At 38.0% G+C, this 22176-nt stretch overlaps 1 protein-coding gene across 1 annotated transcript in view; it reads left to right on the top strand.

Moving 5' to 3' along the window:
- The window catches only part of cacna1ab (calcium channel, voltage-dependent, P/Q type, alpha 1A subunit, b), a 140318-nt gene that overhangs the window by 81210 nt on the left and 36932 nt on the right, over nt 1–22176 (top strand). The window contains exons 21-35 of the mRNA XM_084101344.1: nt 1191–1241; nt 1741–1873; nt 4019–4542; nt 5530–5831; nt 6453–6588; nt 6663–6792; nt 7957–8016; nt 8103–8209; nt 17524–17623; nt 17740–17900; nt 18362–18502; nt 18583–18784; nt 20722–20886; nt 20971–21081; nt 21413–21496. Coding sequence (XP_083957470.1) covers nt 1191–1241; nt 1741–1873; nt 4019–4542; nt 5530–5831; nt 6453–6588; nt 6663–6792; nt 7957–8016; nt 8103–8209; nt 17524–17623; nt 17740–17900; nt 18362–18502; nt 18583–18784; nt 20722–20886; nt 20971–21081; nt 21413–21496 — 2407 coding nt within the window. The remainder of the gene's footprint in view (nt 1–1190; nt 1242–1740; nt 1874–4018; nt 4543–5529; nt 5832–6452; nt 6589–6662; nt 6793–7956; nt 8017–8102; nt 8210–17523; nt 17624–17739; nt 17901–18361; nt 18503–18582; nt 18785–20721; nt 20887–20970; nt 21082–21412; nt 21497–22176) is intronic.

Genomic DNA, 22176 nt, shown 5'->3' with positions numbered 1-22176 from the left:
TAATATAGTACACTTCAACTTTATTACTGTAAGAGGCCTTGTCTTATGTCACAGGAATTTAATCTGGTACCGTAAGCTAGTTTAAATGCTTAAAGCTTAACTGAGTTTAGCCCTATCAGCTTAACTTTATCATCTTGTTTGAGTAAATCCACTCTAATTCACTTTCCAGCAGACTTGCTTGATCATATAGTATGAAACCCCCTTAGGACCATTTATGTTTTTGTTGTTAAGGGATAGTTCACCCAAAAATGGAAATATTTGTCATTTACAACTTTGTTGTTCCAAATCCATATGACTTTGTTTTATTGCAAAGAACACAAAAAATAGATATTTTACAGAAGGCCTAAGCTGCTCTTTTCCTTGTGTTTGTAATGCAGACAGTGAACAGTGGCTGCCAAACCCCCAAAATAGACCAAAATAATACCAAGAAAGAAAAATACCATGACAATGCATATGACTTTTGAAGGCATGCCTCAGAACACATATTATGAGTTAAATTTGCTGTTGAACTACCGTTGTATGTGTGGTATCTGTTTGTGACGTGGGTTTTTCTAAGGTGTTTGGTTCCTCATTAAATTCTTCATTCAGTTACTAAAAATGGTCAATAATGTTTTCATTTTTTTGTGTGTGCGTGTATGTGTGTGTGTTGTAATCAACTAACACTTACACTATGACCTAACCAGGCATGATGCGACAAGTTTCCAGTGATAAAATTTGTCTTTCCACACTGAAATTAAAAATGCTGAACATCGTGAAACAATCAAGCAGAACATATTTGATGTTTAACACCATTACATGGAGATTTAAGACCAATGAGATTTTACTGTCGTCACTTTATTGTGTCTGATTAGGACATGGTTACACATTTATAGTGAAAATATACATTTAGTCTATTTATTTTTGTTTAGTAAATAAATATGTTAATAACTTGACTGTGGTTAGTCAGATAAGTTTAAGGACAGCTTGACACAAACCTGGAATTTGGAATAGTTAGTCTGCCAGCAAGCAGGTTTGAGAAGTTTTATATTTTCCTGGTTTATGCCAAGTCATCCCTAAACATGTTTGACTAACCAAACAAGTTACCTTCAGTGAACGGGACCCTGTGAGGTCTGTTCGCTTTGTCAGCTGTTTTCTGTGATAGTTGTGGCAGCGTTGTTTTTATGTTCCTTGTTTCACCCCCCTCTCCTCAGAGTTACAGTAAAATCTGAACGTATCGATGCCACAGACAGTTTACTGGACTGGTATTTATTTATTTACTTACTCATTTTTTTGTTCTGTATCCCTTTTTCTTTTGCTTTCCGCCTCCCTCATGTTTTGTATGGGTGTTTTTTTATGTTACCTGCTGCTGTAGCTGCAGTCTTGTGTTGTAGCACTGAGGCTGAGGTATCATTGGCTGTGATAACACACTGTCTCCTCCACAGCAGCATTGCAAGCACAGGGCTGCTTGTATCGCTGTTTTGGTTTCGATCCATATCTGCCTTCCTCTCTCAGTCTGTCTGTCTGAACATGTCTCAGTGCTCAATGCTATTGTTCAGTATGCCCCTTCCCCTCCCCCTCCCCTTCACAGAATTCATGAGCCACATCCATGTTCTCTTGCTGGGGACTAAGGGACACTATCATTTCCTTCCACCCTGGGTCATTGCTCATAGGTGCTTTAGGGGAGGAAAACTTAGCCATTTCTTCCTCGCTTGGTTAAAATCATTCTCTGTTTCTGTCTGTCTCTATTTCTTCACTCTGTAGTAAAGAGCAGCAGAAGAACTCAAAAGGTTCTAAGTCAGTGTGGGAGCAGCGCACAAGCGAGATTCGCAGACAGAACCTGATGACCAGCAGAGAGGCACTTTACAATGAACTCGATGCAGAAGATCACTGGAAGGTCAGAGACAATTCATAGATCCCGAACAAAGAGTGATGATGTTGTGATGATGACGTTTTTTTGTTTTTAGAAAGAAAGAAAGAAAGAGTTTCATTCAATTATTCAATTATTACATTTTTATTCGGCAAGGATACTTTCATTTGATTTAAATGACAGTAAAGACTTTAACATTGTTACAAAATTCCATTTCAAATAAATACTGTTCTTTTGAACTTTCTATTCATCAAAGAATCCTGAAAAAAAAGTACGGATTACGGTTTCCACAACAACAACAACAACAAAAAAAGCAGCTCAACTGTTTTCAGCAAGTCAGCATATTGAATGATTTCTTAAAGGGGTGATGAACTGAGAAATCAAAATTTCCTTGAGCTTTTGACATATAAGAGATCATCATACTATAATAATATCCTGTAAGTTTCAGAACTGAAAACTACCTTGTTAGTCAAATAAAAGCTTTTATAGACATCAGGCTCAGCAAACGACTCGTTTTTCAAAGTGGGGAACTATGACGTCAAAGAGGATAAAAGACCGCCTCCACAAAAGAAGATCAACGCCTACTTCAACACGGCCTGTTTAGCCCCGCCCACCGATTCGCCCAAACATGCTAAATAACATAGGACGACATGATAATTGCTAAACCGGATCGAGCTACTTCCAAGCAATAAACATGCTGTTTACTAAATATTGTGCAGTGCCTGTTTGTGGAAGAAGACAGTCTGCATAAGCTTCCTTCGGATTCCAGCATGGTTAAACTTTATTAAATCAGTCAATCACAATTTCCCGACACGGATCTGCCAGCAACATGTAAGTAACCATGTGTATTCTAATGCCTGATCTGCGATCAGTGATTTCTGTGTAATTATTCAAGTTCAGATATTTCTCTTAAAATCGTTCAATACTGTTTATGCATCAGTGACTATACGATCAACTTCACATAATTTCTCGTAGTATTATGAAAATAATCTTTTTTAAACTGTTATTAAATTATATACAGAAAGCTATCAAAGAACGATCCCTTTCCAATCGCCCAAGCTGTCAATCAAACAGCGCAGCGTGAGCCGCGAGAGCTTATCTGGACACTTACCAAACTCGTGATGAAATAATGACACTGTTACACTACACAACGAAGCTCTTACTGTGTATTCACATCGTGTTTGCATTGTGATTTGGTGTAAGCATTTGTGAGTGCAAAAATTGCGTTGCAATGATAAGATCTTTATTCACGCGACCAACAGACTGTCTGTCATCTGCTCAGTCAGTAGTGCTCATCATGCTGCAACCTTTCATGTGATGGAATAGATTTAAATATAATGCCTTAAACGATACTTTTCACGATTTGTTAATCTCGATAGCTGTAATAGTAAAAACGTAGTAAAAGTTTTCGAGAGAGTTCATGTAATACTAGCTATTTCATATGCAAGCATGTCAGCCAATCACAGCAGTGGGCGTTTGCACTGCAGTCTCACAGCAGACACGCCCCTTAAAACAGAGCGTTCAAATCTGAGGCTGAAATCAGGCTTGGAAAAATGGCTTTTATTTATAAATTATGACAATTTTTGATGTAAAAATCATACTAACATTATAAGGGCACCCCAGGCAACATTATAAAATAATAAAACAATCCAGTTCATGACTCCTTTAAGGATCATGTGACACTGAAGACTGGAGTAATGACTGCAAAAAATATACATTAAAATAGAAAACAGTAATTTTAAATTGTAATAAAACTTCAATTCTTGCCAACCCATAACTTTTTAACAGTAACACCAATTAAAACACAGTTAAGTGTAATCTTTAGCAAATCTCAGAATATCCATTTATCATGCTGTACGTTATAATGTTGTGATCCCTAAATTCATTTGCAGCATTTAAACGATTAACTTAGTTAATCGATTTTAGTGTTTTATTTAACTTATTTAGTTAAAATAGCTTATTTAGACAAAATAATATAGAATTTTAACATTACATGTAAATAATTATTTCATATTGAGCATTATTCTAATATTGGTGCTTTCCCAGTTCACAATAAAACTGGTTTTGTAACATATTACTGTAAATGGGTCAATTTTGATTTAATGTTTACCACTCTTTTTCTTAGGAAAGTAAAAATGTTTAATTGATCAAATCTACTTTTTGTATCTCTAGATGAACTACCGCAACCGTCCTGACATGAAGACCCACTTGGACCGCCCACTAGTTGTTAATCCTCAGGAGAACCGCAACAACAATACCAACAAGCCCCGACCGGGTGAACCAAACCCCCAGGAGCTGAACCAGCAGAGGAGTGAAGAATACTTGCAGCACCAGCCCCGATACCACCATCATCACGGTCATCATCATCACCACCACCACCACCACACCCACTCCAGCCGCCAGTCCCTACACCACCTAGAGCTGGGGGACGCAGGATGCGAATATGCCCAGAGAGGAGGCGAGGACGTGGAGGGCGCAGGCGAGCACAGGCGCCCCCGACACCACCAGCACAGAAGGAGAGATGAAGATGGAGCAGAAAGAGGGAGGAGACACAGAGAACACCACAGCAGAGGAGAGACAGGAGGAGAAGGGGAGGAGGGCCAAGAAAAGAGGCAGAGGAGGCATCGCCATGGAAACCATGGGGATGGAGATGGAAGGAGGGATAGGGATCGGAGTCGACAGCATCAAGCTAGAAAGTGAGTGTGCTAAATTTGTGTATCTGTGTTCGTTTGAAACTGCACAGGAACTTGATGAATTGAACTGAATCAGTGAATCATTATTTTGTTCAGTGAATCATTTACAAGAATCATCTAAATGAATCGACTGAAATAAATCTTTGAACAATAATAAAACTAAAATAGGAATAATAATAAATAAAACTTTAGATACATATATTTAAACATATATATATATATATATATATATATATATATATATATATATATATATATATATATACAGTGCAATGCATAAGTGAATACACCCATGCTAAAGTTGACTAAAAAGAGGAATAAAAAATCATATTTTGGAAATTGAACTTAATGCCTTAATTTAAAAAATTAGGAAAAATCCAACCTTTAAGGACACCAATTTTCTTTGTGAATGAATAATGTATCGTAAATAAATAAATGTTCTTCCTTAAAATACATGGTGCATAAGTGAGTACACCCCTATGTTAAATTCCCATAGAGGCAGGCAGATTTTTATTTTTAAGTATTTTTTTATATTTTTTTTTAGGATACTATGCATCCTGATAAAGTTCCCTTGGCCTTTGGAATTAAAATAGCCCCACATCATCACATAGCCTTCACCATACCTAGAGATTGGCATGGGGTACTTTCCATAAGATCATCTCTCAATGCAAATCAAACTAGCTTTTAGGCTAACTGAAATAAAATCATGCCAATCTCAGTCAACTTTAGCATGGGTGTATTCACTTATGCATTGCACTGTATATATACAACAACTAATAACAATGACAAAACAAAATTACAAAATTACTGACTAAAATGAAAACTGACTTGAAAATATTAATAAAAACTTTAATAATATATGAATGATACTAAAATAACACTGCTCAGAATAAACTAATATTTCTAAATCTAAGCAGCTAATTACAGTATAACTGTTCTTTCAGCTGTTAACCTGTCTTCCCTTGTTTTTATTTATTTATTTATTTTAAGAGAGGCTAGTTTATCGTTGGCTCGTCCAATTCAGCCAGGTCTATCTCACACGGAGAGCCAGTACAGTGAGGATCTGGACAACCTGCGGAACAGCAGCAAGATGGCCATCCATGACCCTGATCCTGATCTTTATGACCCCTACTGTGACCCAGAGCAGGCTAATAATCTGCTGAACCTGCGTGGACCGGATCTCCATGACAGCAGTCTCATTCTGACAGACTCCACCAAAACCCCCAGCAAACTCGACCACACTGCCATAGACATGCCCCCGATTTACCCCTCACTCAACGCCAAGTTACAAGGTGAGGGATGTGCATGTGTGATTACAGAAAACTTTTGGAGGATTAACTTTTAAACTTTTAACAGGATGGTTTAACCAAAAATGAAAATACTGTCATCATTTACTCACCCTCATATCTTTCCAAGCCTATATGCCTTTTTTTCTGTAAAACACAAAAGAAGATATTTTGATAAATAATAATATTTAGATAAGTTTTTTTAATATTCATACAATACAAATCAATAGTCCAGTGTTGTTTTGACCCCATTGACTTTCATTGTATGTGCAAAAAACAGTTTATAACAGTTTTGTAACCACATGAGGGTGAATAATCTATACACCTTTGTTCACATTTTATTGCATTGATTTTAAAAAGAAAAACTGAATTTAAGTGCGGTCAAATGTGTTAAATGTAGCTTGAGATTGGTTGCTGAAATATACAAAATTGCACACAAAATCTTTTTTTTTAAAGTATAATTTTTAAATATAGAAATTGCAATTATAAAAAAAAATTGCAGTTCAATCATGACAACTCTCGAAATAGTTTTAGCATGTTCATGATTACGGCACTGTTAATGTATTTGGTCTTGGCGGACCAGATTTCTGAGCATTTCTTTCTTCCCACATTCCCTTCATTGTGCAGTAAACAAAAATGCCAACACAGAACCGGCTAAAGAAGGAGAGAAGAAAGAAGAGGAAGAAGACAATGGTGGCGACGAAGACGGACCCAAACCCATTCCCCCATTCAGTTCCTGTTTCATTCTATCCACAACCAACCCGTAAGTGTGTTCAAGTGTGTAAGTGCATGTGTGCAAAATAAATTTTACTTATCATAACCAATGTGGGTTTTCAGGTTCCGGAGATGCTGTCACTACATACTGACGCTACGTTATTTCGAGATGTGTATTCTGTCAGTCATCGCTATGAGCAGTATTGCATTAGCGGCTGAAGATCCCGTATCGCCAGAATCACCTCGAAACAATGTAAGACTAATGTTCTGAATATTTTTTGTGTTGAAACTTTCTAACCTTTCTAGAAGTAATGTTCTGCCTACTTGAAAATACCACCAACCAGAACAATTTTAGGCGTTCAACATACAGCTATGTGGTAGCTATCTATGTATTATAAGTTTTAGAAGAGATCTTAAAATTAGCCGCGTTTCCACTGTCGGGCCTAAAGCGGGCTTGCTAGTGCGTGCCAGGGCAGTCGTGTTTCCACTGTCACTTCCGGGGCTTCCTCGGGCTTTGTCAGGGCTTCCTCGGGGCCAACGGCCAGGGTTTTACGAATACCTTGGTCCAAAGCGGGCCAGCTCAGGCTAGAGGAGTGGTTACGAACAGAGGCGAAGTTTACCTGAGCCGGGAGACGGCAGCGCCAGATGACTTCATATACCAGCTAACATCAGCATTAAAGACTTTCAAAATCATTTACCTCAAAACTCACTTTCATGTTTGAATGCCTTCTGTTTGTGATCCGATGTCGATTCTGATCAGCGTATAAGGTAAAAAATATTTATATGCGATGCAAAAGACTATGCACGCTAACCATTACCATAGTAAACATGGTAAATATGAATGTCTGAAGAAATCAGACAGATAAAACTGATAAAACTTTTCTGATAAAACTTCCATTTGTTGGTGAAATGATGGGTTTGTGTGACGTTGTTCCAGAGAGGCATGTTGACCCCCGGTGTTTTAGTGAAGCGCAGTGGAGCTTCTGGCCTGACATTGGAAACGCAGTGTGGTTTTGGGCTCGGTGCTACAGGCCCGGGGCTTTTAGCCCGGCACGGCCCGTTTAAAGCCTTGGCTCACACTGGCCCGACAGTGGAAACTTGGCTATTGTCTCAAGCTGTGCTTTCAAATAAATCTTCTTTCACAAATAAATCTTTTTAATAGGAATTTTTATGAAGTAATTGAAACTACAACCAGCAATCAGAAATATTTTAGATGTTTGACATCTGCAGTGTTTTAAACCAATGAGATTTCACTGTGGGCGGGACAACACGAGCAACCAACAGCTAGTCCTAACAGCTAGTTTGGACAAAACTCAGATTTAAATAGATTTGATGTGATTTGTGTTGGTTGTTTTGTTCTCGTATAGACTGTATTTGATGGCAAACATTTTCAATGCATTTGCTTTCTTTTTTCCAGGTTTTGCGTTACTTTGACTATGTATTCACGGGTGTGTTCACCTTTGAGATGCTCATCAAGGTAAAGTGTGCACGAGATGATTTGTGCGGTGACTTTTTAGTGTGTCATTTTATCTATTTGCTTTAATCCTGTGCTCTGTGTTTCAGATGGTGGTGTTAGGCTTGGTTTTGCATGAGGGCTCATATTTTCGTGACCTCTGGAACTTTCTGGACTTTGTAGTGGTTAGTGGTGCCCTGGTAGCCTTTGCCTTCACGTAAGTGCCCTTTGCTCCACCGCTTCCTGCCCCACAGTGCTGCCTATTGCCCCTTATCTTCTCTTCTGCCACCCTGTTGCCCCACTGCCACCTTGGAGTCTCTTTAATACTTTCTGCCACTTTCTCTCTTGGTCTCTTTCTCTGTTCTTCTCCTGTCAGTACTGCATGCTCTTCTTCTCAGCTCTCTATTTCTATTTATTTATTTTTTGGTCACTTTGCATTCTGTCTCACTCAATCAGACACGAAGATGAAGGTCTTTCTCTCTTTACACACACTCACACTCACTCAAACACTCACTTTCTGGCAGGACTGGTCTGTCTATCTCTATATTTTCACTTTGACCAATGAGCTCCCCCAGCTTTCTTCTTGGCTTCAGCCCTATTTCTTTCCCATTCAACTCCTGCCATTAGTTCTATGTGATGCACACAAACTTTTTCCCTCCATTTTACTGTGTGTCCGACACTTCTGTTTGCCTGTCTGTCTTCCGTCCCTCACCATTCATCTTTTATCTCATCTCACACTCTGTCCTTCCTCCTGGTGCAAAAACAACTTTTCTTTGTTTCCTCCTTTAACCAAGACTTTCAATCAATCCATAAACTATAGATTCTCTGAAACAACTCCAGTCAAAACCAACAAATACACAAATGAGATCTTAGTGAAATTATCCAAATTGAGCAAATGGAGAATTGACCGTTCGCAAAGACCCGCCCCCCTTAGTTACTGTCGCTATGTCCGACAAGCTACGCCGTTCTCATGCCACACCATGTTCTCATGCAGTGAAAAATACATTGCGGAGCAGAGAGGAGACTGACAACACGCTGACAGACAGGACAGAGCAGGTTACTTTTCGGTTACGTTTGATATTAAACATATTAAGCAAAGTCTCACCTTTCAAATTTGGTCATTTTTTAAAATAAATTTTAACAATAAATACCGTTTTGTTGCTCTTTAATGTGCCGTGACAGATCGCTGTAGAGCATCAGTTAAAGCTGCTCGTGAACCGATCATATCTTCCTTCTAGTTAATTTATAGCCTCAAATAAACATGAACAAACACAAAAAGGAATGTTGTTTTAACCACAGAAAGGCGTCAGTACACTCCGTTTTTCAAGTTCAAATCCTCCTATGTTAATCTACTAACTCTCCTGACTGCTTTGTCGGACAAAATGGCGGATGGCGAAGTATGATTGGTCAGATCACCTGTCAATCAAGCTCCCTGCGAAGGGTCAATTCTACTCAAATCTCAGATATGTGTCTCAAATTTTTCCCTTAAAGTCCCCACTAATCTCACATGTGAGTTCCAAATGTTCCAATTTTTACATAAATACATAAACTTAAATTTGTATCTAATAAAGTTTATTGATTGATTTTATTTTATTATTTTAGAAACTCTACCATGGCCCAATTTAAAATTAAAAAAAGATTATGTTTTAAAAAAATCTAATAAAATAAATCAATCTGATTACTAGTACATCTAATCAACTTTTACTAGTACATTCATTTATTTATTTAGTGAGTTAGTTATTAGATTTTTAGAAACTCTACCATGATATGTAATTTACAGAATTGGTTAAACATAAGCAAAATGTTTGTTTTGTTGGAGTATCAGGGCTCTTTTCCATCGTCATTGCTCCACCAACCAAGTATTCACCATAACCTTGTCCCCTCACACTTTCCCCCTGCTGAGAAGGGTAGTTTTGTGCCCTTTGGGGCCCTGTGGGGGTGAGGGGTCTCCAGGCACCTGTAGCCCTTTAGTGCCCAGGCGGTTTCCATGTTTGGATCAGCGAGAGCTCGTCCTGCCACAGGTACTCTGGTTTCTTTCCTATGCACGGCCTGGGGGAGCAGCAGCCTGGGGATATAAAGAGAGTGGTTGAAGAATAAAACTGAACCCCAGAGTGGGAAGATCAGCTAGTCACTAAGAAAGGAGAGCAAGTGAACACTGCTGATGGGGCTTTGAGCGTGGAATGATTTTTACTCTTGTTTAGCCCTTTTTGGTTGCTGTTGTGCATGTATGATCTAGTATGTGTACATCCTCCTCAGCCCCATAGGCCAGATATGTGTATACAAGAAACAAGTTTTTCATGTTTGTAAGATTATTTGGTGGATTGCTGGGTGTCATAAATGGCATAACACTGTTTTTTGTGGCATTAAAAGTGTCTGCAAACTTTTAAACAAGGCTTTGGAATAATAATAGCAAAATTAAATAGGTAAGTAAATAAATATCTCATGCATAGTTTCAGATCTTTTTTGATGTGGTATAGGCATCTATCTGTTTATTATGTGTGATTGCACGTGTTTACATTATTGCATGTGCATTCAGTTCGAATTATTTTTTCAGCTGCGCATTTAGCCAACATCATAACATGTGACCTTAAAAGAAATAATCACCTTCAAATCACATGCTACTAGTAATTCTGAAAAATCCATTCTAAATAGCAACTTGCTAGCTAACCAAGAGCCTTTTGAAATAGTCTTAAGTTGCTTTACTGTTTGTCAAACTGTTTTGTCATTGTTAACACTTTGCTATCCAAATGTCTTTGCAAGCAATACTGGCCCCAACAAGCAATAAAAATTAGGGACTGAGGAAGGTGGACATGATTATTTACATCAGTCAAACTATCAGCATACATGCACTGGCCTCAAACTTAATATTCAGATTTGAGATTTATGCTAATTATTGTATTTAAAAAACATATACAGTGAGGAAAATAAGTATTTGAACACCCTGCTATTTTGCAAGTTCTCCCACTTAGAAATCATGGAGGGGTCTGAAATTGTCATCATAGGTGCATGTCCACTGTGAGAGACATAATCTAAAAAAAAAAATCCAGAAATCACAATGTATGATTTTTTAACTATTTATTTGTATGATACAGCTGCAAATAAGTATTTGAACACCTGAGAAAATCAGTGTTAGTATTTGGTACAGTAGCCTTTGTTTGCAATTACAGAGGTCAAACGTTTCCTGTAGTTTTTCACCAGGTTTGCACACACTGCATGAGGGATTTTGGCCCACTCCTCCACACAGATCTTCTCTAGATCAGTCAGGTTTCTGGGCTGTCGCTGAGAAACACGGAGTTTGAGCTCCCTCCAAAGATTCTCTATTGGGTTTAGGTCTGGAGACTGGCTAGGCCACGCCAGAACCTTGATATGCTTCTTACAGAGCCACTCCTTGGTTATCCTGGCTGTGTGCTTCGGGTCATTGTCATGTTGGAAGACCCAGCCTCGACCCATCTTCAATGCTCTAACTGAGGGAAGGAGGTTGTTCCCCAAAATCTCGCAATACATGGCCCCGGTCATCCTCTCCTTAATGCAGTGCAGTCGCCCTGTCCCATGTGCAGAAAAACACCCCCAAAGCATGATGCTACCACCCCCATGCTTCACAGTAGGGATGGTGTTCTTGGGATGGTACTCATCATTCTTCTTCCTCCAAACACGTTTAGTGGAATTATGACCAAAAAGTTCTATTTTGGTCTCATCTGACCACATGACTTTCTCCCATGACTCCTCTGGATCATCCAAATGGTCATTGGCAAACTTAAGACGGGCCTTGACATGTGCTGGTTTAAGCAGGGGAACCTTCCGTGCCATGCATAATTTCAAGGGCAATTCCACGCAAAACTGTCACATCCATAACGCCAACTAAATACAATGGCATTGTGCTGGCGTTATGGATGTGACAGTTTTGCGTGGAATTGCCCTCAAACCATGACGTCTTAGTGTATTACCAACAGTAACCTTGGAAACGGTGGTCCCAGCTCTTTTCAGGTCATTGACCAGCTCCTCCCGTGTAGTTCTGGGCTGATTTCTCACCTTTCTTAGGATCATTGAGACCCCACGAGGTGAGATCTTGCATGGAGCCCCAGTCCGAGGGAGATTGACAGTCATGTTTAGCTTCTTCCATTTTCTAATGATTGCTCCAACAGTGGACCTTTTTTCACCAAGCTGCTTGGCAATTTCCCCGTAGCCCTTTCCAGCCTTGTGGAGGTGTACAATTTTGTCTCTAGTGTCTTTGGACAGCTCTTTGGTCTTGGCCATGTTAGTAGTTGGATTCTTACTGATTGTATGGGGTGGACAGGTGTCTTTATGCAGCTAACGACCTCAAACAGGTGCATCTAATTTAGGATAATAAATGGAGTGTAGGTGGACATTTTAAAGGCAGACTAACAGGTCTTTGAGGGTCAGAATTCTAGCTGATAGACAGGTGTTCAAATACTTATTTGCAGCTGTATCATACAAATAAATAGTTAAAAAATTTTGATTTCTGGATTTTTTTTTTTAGATTATGTCTCTCACAGTGGACATGCACCTACGATGACAATTTCAGACCCCTCCATGATTTCCAAGTGGGAGAACTTGCAAAATAGCAGGGTGTTCAAATACTTATTTTCCTCACTGTATATATACACTAACGTTCAAAAATTTGATCAGTAATTTACTTTTCTTTTTTTTAACTTCCTATTTATAAAAACATCCTGGAAAAAATAATAAGCAGCGCAACTGTTTTCATCATTGATAATAATAAGAAATTTCTTGAGCACCAAATCAGCTTATAAGAATGATTTCTGAAGGATCATGTAACTGAGTAACCAATTTTCTCCTGTTTTTACTGAAATATTTGCCAAGAGAATTCACATGGTATGCTGATATGAATGACTGTTAGCTGAATGCCTGTAGTGAAACCTATCAGGCCGTACAGTATGTTCGAATACACATGGCCTGATATGTTTAAATCCTGCTTTGAGTTAAAAATCACTCCACACATAACGCCCAGTTCCCCTCCCCTGACCCTAATCTAAATGAACCCCCTCCACCCTCTCAACCCTGTTTCTGTCCTGTGTCTTTTCCTGTTCTCATTCCTCAAAACAATTCTTCCCCATCCAATTTAATTTCCTTTCCTTTCCTTTCCTTTCCTTTCCTTTCCTTTCCTTTCCTTTCCTTTCCTTTCCTTTCCATCAGCACTAAGCTGCCTTGGACCAACTCCAGCTGTCAAGCTGTTTATCATTTGTGCCTCCATTTGTTGAGTCTGACAAAGTGAGTGAAAAAGAGAGACCACAAGAGATGTGGAGAGATAGAAAGAACAATAGATATAGAAGGATATGGTAAAGGAAATAAAGGAACATAAGAAAAGAAGACTCCAGGTTGACAGTTGCTTCTCATTAATTGGTGTTTTTGACGTTTGTACATCTTCTGTCCTTCATCTCATTCTCTCTCTCGCACTCACGCACATATGAAATGAAAGGTTATACCGTTTCATTATAACCTGTGATTATTTACTCACTGTCATGCTGTTTCAAACCTGTATGTTGTTTTTTCAATATGCCTCATTTTGTGTTCCATGGTTAAAAAAAAAAAACATCTTGCAGGTTTGATACAACATAAAGGCGAATAAATGACAAAATGTTATTTTTGAGTGAACTATTGCTGTAAGTCTTGTTCTCTCCACAGTTTAATGCTTTCTAAATGGTTGCATTCTGGGTATAGGCATGGTCACATGACACACAAGCATCTCTGATTACCCAGAATACCTTGGTTTGGTGGAGGAAAGGCTTGCCCATTTGTTATAGTCTCACAATAAGAACAAAACGACTCAACAAATGATTATGCTTTTGGCTCCTTCATTCTTAGAATAAAGAATGAAGTTATTACAAATACCTGTGAAGCATGTAAACAAATAGGTGCTGGAAGTTTGGATTGTTAAATTAGGTATGTGTGGGGTTGTGGACTGTATGTGCTGCTTGAAAGTTACTCAAATAAATACCGTCGAACACTGCCACCTTGAGGCGACAGCAGTGTGGCGGCCATTTTGGCTCCATTGCAGTCAGTTACGGATTCCACCTCCATTCTGGCTCAAGTGTCTGATAGAGCGTGCTGATTCAGGGCTAAGGTGGCGAGAATCTCCCCCTGCTCTCAGAGTTGGCATGGCAGAGGGAGGATTCTCTCCTACTGCAGTGGGTTGTCCTAATCTATAAGTGTGACAAGTTTGAATCCTTAGTTATTGATTGGGGACAGGCCCAGAGTAAAGACCTGCCAAATACCTAGCAGGGGTTAGTGTATGAGAATGATTCAGTCAGAGTCAATACGGCAAAGAGCAGCAGACTCATGCTCGAAACTGCCACACACACACACACTCGCACTCAGTGTGTGTGTGTGTGTGTGTGTGTGTGGCAATTGCGAGCATGAGTTAATCACTAATAAAGCAGCTAAATTTGATCAGCAGATCAGTACAGTATAATATTTGTATCATATTTTATTATAATATAATATAATTAGATTTTATTATATGTATATAACAATATTACATAATAAAATATGATCATATATGTATTATTATGATTCTGAAAACTGTTTTTTGATATATATATATATATATATATAATATTTTATCAGATAATGAGCTCGTTTGTGAAATGAACAGATAGATATGATCTTATCTTAGAACTGTACACTACTTATGTTTATTAGATCTCTCAACCGCTTTCTGAAGTTTTAAGGATTTCGTCTGGATTTTAAGACTGATTGACCCTTAGCTAATCCCTGCCTCCAACATTACTGGCAAAACACACCTTAGCACATGTTGCTGACTAATATGCGCCTATGGGGGAATTGTTTTGTTTGATAGTTTTAACCCAACATTTTACAGACATTATTAAACAAATATGCAAATAAGCATATTTAAGCATATATAAGCATACAGTATAAGCATATATAATAAGCATATATAGATGAATTTCATGAAAAACTGCAATTCACTCCTATGGGACTCTCTGTAAGGCTTGTGTGAGCGAATAAAAGTAACCAAGTAGGCAGCGTTTGGCAAAGGGTCAGTTATATGTGTCTATAGAACTGTTTTGGAATACATTACATAAAGACGCACTAAGCAAAGTTTCAATATTGGCCACTGTTGGAGGGGATGTTGTATCACACAAAAGCAGTTGTTTTTTAATGACCAATTCAGGTGAATTTGTCAGCCGTGATCAATTTTGCAATAATTTGAATTAACATATGTGTCAAAAGTCCTATTATATGTGTAAAACATTGTTTGGTGCATCTTTAATTTTGTTTGACTTGACTTGATCTGTAGTTTTAAATATCTGAACACAGGAGCTTTCAACTCTTTTAATCATTCGCTGCATGGAGTTTTTTTGTTTGGTCCTTTTTCTCTGTTTGTCTGTCTCTCATATTGATGTTGTTCCTCTGCAAACCACTCCCAGTATCTTGTTTCTTGTTCTGTCTCTCTTTCTCTTTTTCTGTGTGTGTGTATTCCTCTCTTTTCTGTCTCTTTCTTTCTTCCGCTGTCTGTCTCTAACCTCTCTTATGTCTACGCCTTGGTGATCAACAGGAGCCTCTCTCGGTAAAGTCTCCCCTCCTTATTGTCGCACGGCTACCGTCCAGCTCACGCGATGGCTTCTCTCTCTTTCTTTCTTTTTCCCTTCCCGACAGTCCCTCCTCTTCCCTTCCTCTTTGCTCATCCACTCTGGTTCTCTCCATTCCACTGCTTGTTTTATTCTGCCCGTGACTTACATTGGTTATAACAGGTCCATCTGTGGACCTAAACGTCTGAACACAAAGTTACAGAAGAGATCGCACTTTTGTACACTGCTTACAATACTGAACACCTTTCTCTGAGCACAGTCAGGAGCGAGTAATTGATTATTGGTAACCTGGACCTTTTCCAATGCGACTCAATCAATCTGTCATGAGCTGGCTGGTCTTCAGCTGGGACTTGCCTGGAAGTTCATAGTTAAAGACAGCTGTCTTGGCCGCTTGATTGAAGAGTTCACTTCTGTTTGTGTTTGGGACCTGTGTAAATACTTAAAAGAAATACCTCTGCCACATTCATAAGACTGAGCTTGGCTCAATAAGGATTCATGCTTGATGGCTAACACTGTCTACACTGGATGCAAGATCACTAACATTATCATTTAATAAATAAAATAAAATAAAATAACTTTATTCACAAATGTTAAATGTCATTTTTTTACTATGAATATTATTAGTTATGTATATATATATATATATATATATATATATATATATATATATATATATTGTGTGTTTATATAATATGTGTGTGTACATACATTACATGGATGCATATATATATATATACACACACACAGACACGCACACACACATTTATATATATATTATATATATACACACACACATATTATATAAACGCAAACTTTTATGTTAGATGCAATTAATCGCAATTTGACAGCACTAGTTATATATTTAAATAACCTCATCATTAACCCATTATTAACCTCATTATTATTATTATTTTTTTATTTGTTTGTTTTTATTTATTTACCAAGCATTCATTTATTTTCATTTATATATATATATATATATATATATATATATACACACACACACACTGCACATAACCCGTGCAAAGTCCATTTAATTCCCCGATTTCTGTTAGCAATTAAGCAATTCTTTTTTTAACCTTGATCTTACAGCTGATTGATCCGTGTTCATGAATATTTTAGGATAATCAGTTTTGACGCTTTCCAGTGTAGACAGACTATGGCACTATACATCAAGTTTTCTGGTCAAAAATTCTTCAAAATGGCAGGCATTTCTTGACGATTTTCTTGCAAAAATCCAAATGGCAGGAAATTTATTGACAGTTTTTCCTTTTGTTTCCCTTATCGGTTTGAATGCAATGAAATGTCCTTGTAACTTGTCTTTGTCTCCTGGTTTGAGCTTCCTCAAGTTCTTCTAGGGACAAGATACAGTTGGACTGAAGTCCGCTAGCCTTTTGCATCTCAGTGAACCCTCAGTCTTGTCATGTTACCTACAATTAACACAAACAGCCTCCATATCCCAGACCTCCATTCCCTTGTCTGCTCTAACACAGCCAAAAAAAAAACGGAAAAAAGAAAGAAAGAGGTTTGGCTGGGCATTGCACCAGAAAATGCCTGACAGTTTTGATACTTACTTGAATGTGTTTTGAATGCTTTTGCAATGTCCAGAGAAGAAAACAAGTAAACCAAAAACCATCAATGGTTGAGAATCTGAAGGCCTGTAAAAACTTGCTTGAAAGAAAAAAAAGATATTTTTGATAAAATGCATTCCACAACAAAGTAGTCTACAACATAATATACGTATATAAAATAATATTAACTGTTGCATGGTGATATTGAATCTATCTTCTACATTAAGAGTAAAATGGAAGCTCAAAGAATGATCTAGAAGTGAGATGTGATGGAAATAGATGGAGACGGTCTTTCAAAATGTCCTTATCACTCTTTCGTTCTCATTGTACAGCATGTTAATGTCCTGTTGTTTGCCTCCACTCCTCAGGGGGAGCAGTAAGGGGAAAGACATCAGTGTCATCAAGTCTCTGAGGGTCCTAAGGGTGCTACGTCCACTCAAGACCATCAAACGTCTTCCTAAACTAAAAGTACAGTCAAAGACACACATATACCTACACAGCTGAGATGCGTGTTATCGCATCATCCTGTTTTCCCATGTTAAATTGTTTGCACTATACTAATTTCATTCGTCTCCTTCTCCCAGGCGGTGTTTGACTGTGTAGTAAACTCTCTGAAGAACGTGTTGAACATCCTCATTGTCTACATGCTGTTCATGTTCATCTTCGCTGTGGTGGCCGTGCAGCTCTTTAAGGGACGATTCTTCTACTGTACCGACGAGTCCAAAGAGTTCGCCCGTGACTGCAGGTAAGGAGAGATGACTTGCAATTAAAGATGATTTTAGTCAAAAATCACAATTTTGCATGCAACAGGTTTCCAAAAGTGACATGAATTTGGCAACATGGTCCACAGTAATACACTTAAGGTCCGTTCACACCAGTGATAACTATAAAGATAACTTTATCGTTAACCATATTAGCATCCACACCAATGCATGATAACGGTCTGTTTATTAGAAGCATGTGCTGACATTTGCCACTTTAAATGTTTGAACTTTTTAAAGTCGGGTGGATTCTGATTGGCGTCAATGTTTTTATCATTGTTTAGCTGGAAAAAAATCATTCTAAAAAGTTGTTCCAACAATATTGTTCCTCTGTGCCATTACCATTGTATAACCAAATAGAATTACAACCATTACTAAAACTTTATTGTTATAGTTATCGTCCTTGGTGTGAACTGCCTATACACAATGTGTATTTGTGTTTCAGGGGCGAATATTTGGTGTATGAGCGTAATAATGAGGTCAAATCGCAGAAGCGGGAGTGGAAGAAATACGATTTCCACTACGACAACGTGCTTTGGGCCCTGCTTACTCTCTTTACCGTGTCCACTGGAGAGGGATGGCCGCAGTGAGTTGGCATTCACTCACAAATAAGCGCTTGTGTGTCATCTCTGGTGTCATCGCCTCTTCCTTTCTTTTCTCTTTCAGGGTGTTGAAGCACTCTGTGGACGCCACTTATGAGAACCAGGGCCCGAGCCCGGGGTACCAGATGGAAATGTCCATCTTTTACGTGGTGTACTTCGTTGTCTTCCCCTTCTTCTTCGTAAACATCTTTGTAGCTCTCATCATCATCACTTTTCAGGAGCAAGGAGACAAGATGATGGAGGACTACAGCCTTGAAAAGAATGAGGTAATTGCTATTTTATTCACATGAGTAAACCAAACTAACATAGCTCATTTTGACCAAAATTTCAGGCAACATCCTATAAATCCCTCAATTGCATTGTGTGCATTGTGTGAGATTGTGGACAGAGTTTAGTTGTATTCATTGCTAAAATGTTGTTTAATGGTAAATAATTTCATATAATTAAAAATGTGGTATTTCAATCTACATTTTCAGACTCATTTTGAGTCATAAGTTGCAATAGCCATTTGTGTACAAATGTGATTATAAACTGAAATATTGACTCATCTGTGAAATTGTCAATTTTATTGCAAACTCTAAAATGCTAAATATATAAATATATTCTATTATTGTTATTATTATTATTATTATTATTTAAAGTGTTAGTTCACTCAAAAAAAAATTCTGTCATCACTTACCATCGTGTCGTTCCAAAACCGCAATAAAATCTGAGAGATTTCTGTCCCTCATTGACATTCTATGCAACTACCACTTTCACACTTCAAAAAGTTCATAAAGACAGTGAAAACTAATCCATATGAATCGAATGATTTAGTACAATTTTAGGATAAAGAGTAGACTGACTTATGCCGTTGTGGCTCTTTGCAACTTTCCTGGTAAAAAATTCCATATGAAAAGGGACGCGAGCGGAGCCAAAGGAAAGAAAACAACTAAACAAAACCCAAGGCTATTCGCGTATAATCGTATAAAAGGAAATCAAAAGTCTTCAGCCAAAATACAAAACTTACAGGTCACTTCTAACCAAGTGCATCTAATACATCAGAGATCTCTAAGTGTTGCACAATGTATGTCACTTGACATCTTACCTGTCTACTTTTCCCCAGTACATGGTGAAAACAATGGGAAAATAACAAAAAAAAATTTAAACACAAAAATTTGTGTCAAAATTACATATAAACATCTTTTCCTATTCTATTTTGCCTGGAAACGCTTCCAACACGCTTTCGTGTCGCATGAAAAATAGGCGTTGGTTCTATTTCTAGCATGCACGCGTTTACCGCGCGAGTATAGTATACCGCATTAGTTTACTTCTTACTGTAAGAAACTGTTCCAGCGGGTGGAGTTTACAGGTACTGAATATTACCTGTGTATACTCCATGACTGATGACACCCAATCATAGAGCCGAGCGTGAGCCTCTGCGTCATCGTTTCTAAAGTCCTCCGTTTTGAACCGTCTTCACTAAAACGCCCTCCGGAGATTCAAAACGCGAAACGGGGTCGGCAGCGTTTCTAAACTTCTCAGTTTTAGGGCTTCGTTTTTGGCGTTTACGATTTCAAGTATTTAGTTGTTTATTTGTACATAATTTGGGCTTCCAGCTCATAAAACCCACGAAAACAGGATTTCAAAAAATTAGAATATTACATGAAATCACACAGTAATTACACAGTGATACCATGGTCATTGAACCAGGTTTTGGTTCTTTTGGCAGTGTGGGCAGGTGCAAATCCTGCTGGAAAATGAAGGAAGCATGAACCCTGTTTCCGTGGGTTTTATGAGCTGGAAGCCCAAATTATGTACAAATAAACAACTAAATACTTGAAAAAGTTGTGGGCCCTGAATCTATAATCTATGGAAGTTTAATGTTTTGAATGGAATTATGGAAATAAACTTTTCCATGATATTCACATTTTTTGGAAAGGGTCTGTACATCATTAGAAAACTTAGTTTTCCTATTCATGTATATAAAACTGTGTTTCTGGGGCATAATCGTCTTATTTCAATTGAGATGATTACATTTGTGCACACGCATGTTTTATATTTAACCACATGCTATTGTAAAAAAAACAAAATCAGTTATGAGCATTATTCGGTTTTAATGCTGCACAGTTTTAATTTTCACTTGTCTTTCCACTGCAACAAACATGCAACGTGATATGTCAGATGCTTCTTTCACTGTTTTCTGTTGTTCTGTGTCTTCTAGAGAGCCTGTATTGATTTTGCTATAAATGCCAAACCTCTAACGCGCCACATGCCTCAGAACAAGCAAAGCTTTCAGTACCGAATGTGGCAGTTTGTGGTGTCGCCTCCGTTTGAGTACAGTATCATGGCTCTCATTGCGCTCAACACGGTCGTCCTTATGATGAAGGTACGAGCTTCTTCTTCCTCCCCTAGCATCAATCATGTCTGTACATCCATCAGGGTCTACATTTTCATTAATCTATGTTTCCAGTATGACGGGGCCTCCGAGGCGTATGATAAAGTCCTGAAGAACCTGAATATCGTGTTCACGACACTCTTCTTCATGGAGTGTATTCTGAAAATCATTGCCTTTGGTATCAAAGTAAGTCGCGTTCATACATCCTGCTCTTCCTAGCATTACTCATTGCACAATCTAAAGATATCACCCATTATTAATTCATACATCCTGTTACTTTTTTAGACCTGAGATATTTATGCAACGTTTCTTTCCCTTACCCCTTTCGAAAAATGTGTTTGGGAAAAAAAAAAACATCTAATGCACTTGTCTGCCTGTCTCCATGGTGACAGGCATTTGATTGGCTATACTTCTTTAATAGTCTTGTCATTGGAGGATTGGGTAAAATATGGGTCCTCGCTCTCCGAGAACTCTGACATGATTGGTTAACTCACGCTCTCCTTTTGTTTCTCTGCAGAATTATTTCCGAGACGCTTGGAATATTTTTGATTTTGTGTCCGTTATCGGCAGCATCACAGATATTTTAGTGACAGAGTTTGGGGTAAGTGCACTTTTAGACAAGTTTAGAAAGCAAATACAGATTGCAGTTTGATTAATGTTGGAATTGAATGGACAAATGTGAATTTATCCACTTGTACATAAATACTCTTTTTAATCCCTGTAAATGCAACTCTTACAATCACTTCCCTTTCTTGTGACTGTAAAAAGTTGCATTCCCACACACATGAATATTTAAGTACTGAATATATAGCATGTTTAATAGATCAACCTAGGGCTGGACGATTTTGGCTAAAATCATAATCGCAATTAATCAAACAAGTTACCTCGATTACGATTATTGAACGATTATTTTTAAAAAAAAATCCTATGTCACTGGCAAGGCTTATACTGTAAATACGTTCACGGTTATTTTTTCTAATGAAAGATTTAGGGATGTCCCGATACCACTTTTTCACTTCCGATATGATACCGATACCGCAGCTTTGGCTATTTGCCGATACCGATATCAATCCAATATCTTTATTTTATTCTTGAACTAATACTACTAATAATAAAATATATGGAAGCACTTTGCTCAATTAGCCACATAAAAACATCTCACTCAAATGGAGAACAAATACTTCTCCAGTATATAGTCCACAGTTGATAATGAAAGACTGCCACCCTTTATTCAAAAGGCCTTGAGATATGTTTGGTAACCTGAATGAATTTAAAATTAAT

Source organism: Abramis brama (assembly GCF_963993115.1).
Source record: "Abramis brama genome assembly, chromosome: 23".
Lineage (NCBI taxonomy): Eukaryota > Metazoa > Chordata > Actinopteri > Cypriniformes > Leuciscidae > Abramis > Abramis brama.
Note: the sequence above shows the minus strand (reverse complement) of the source record. Positions and strands in the feature narration are given on the sequence as shown.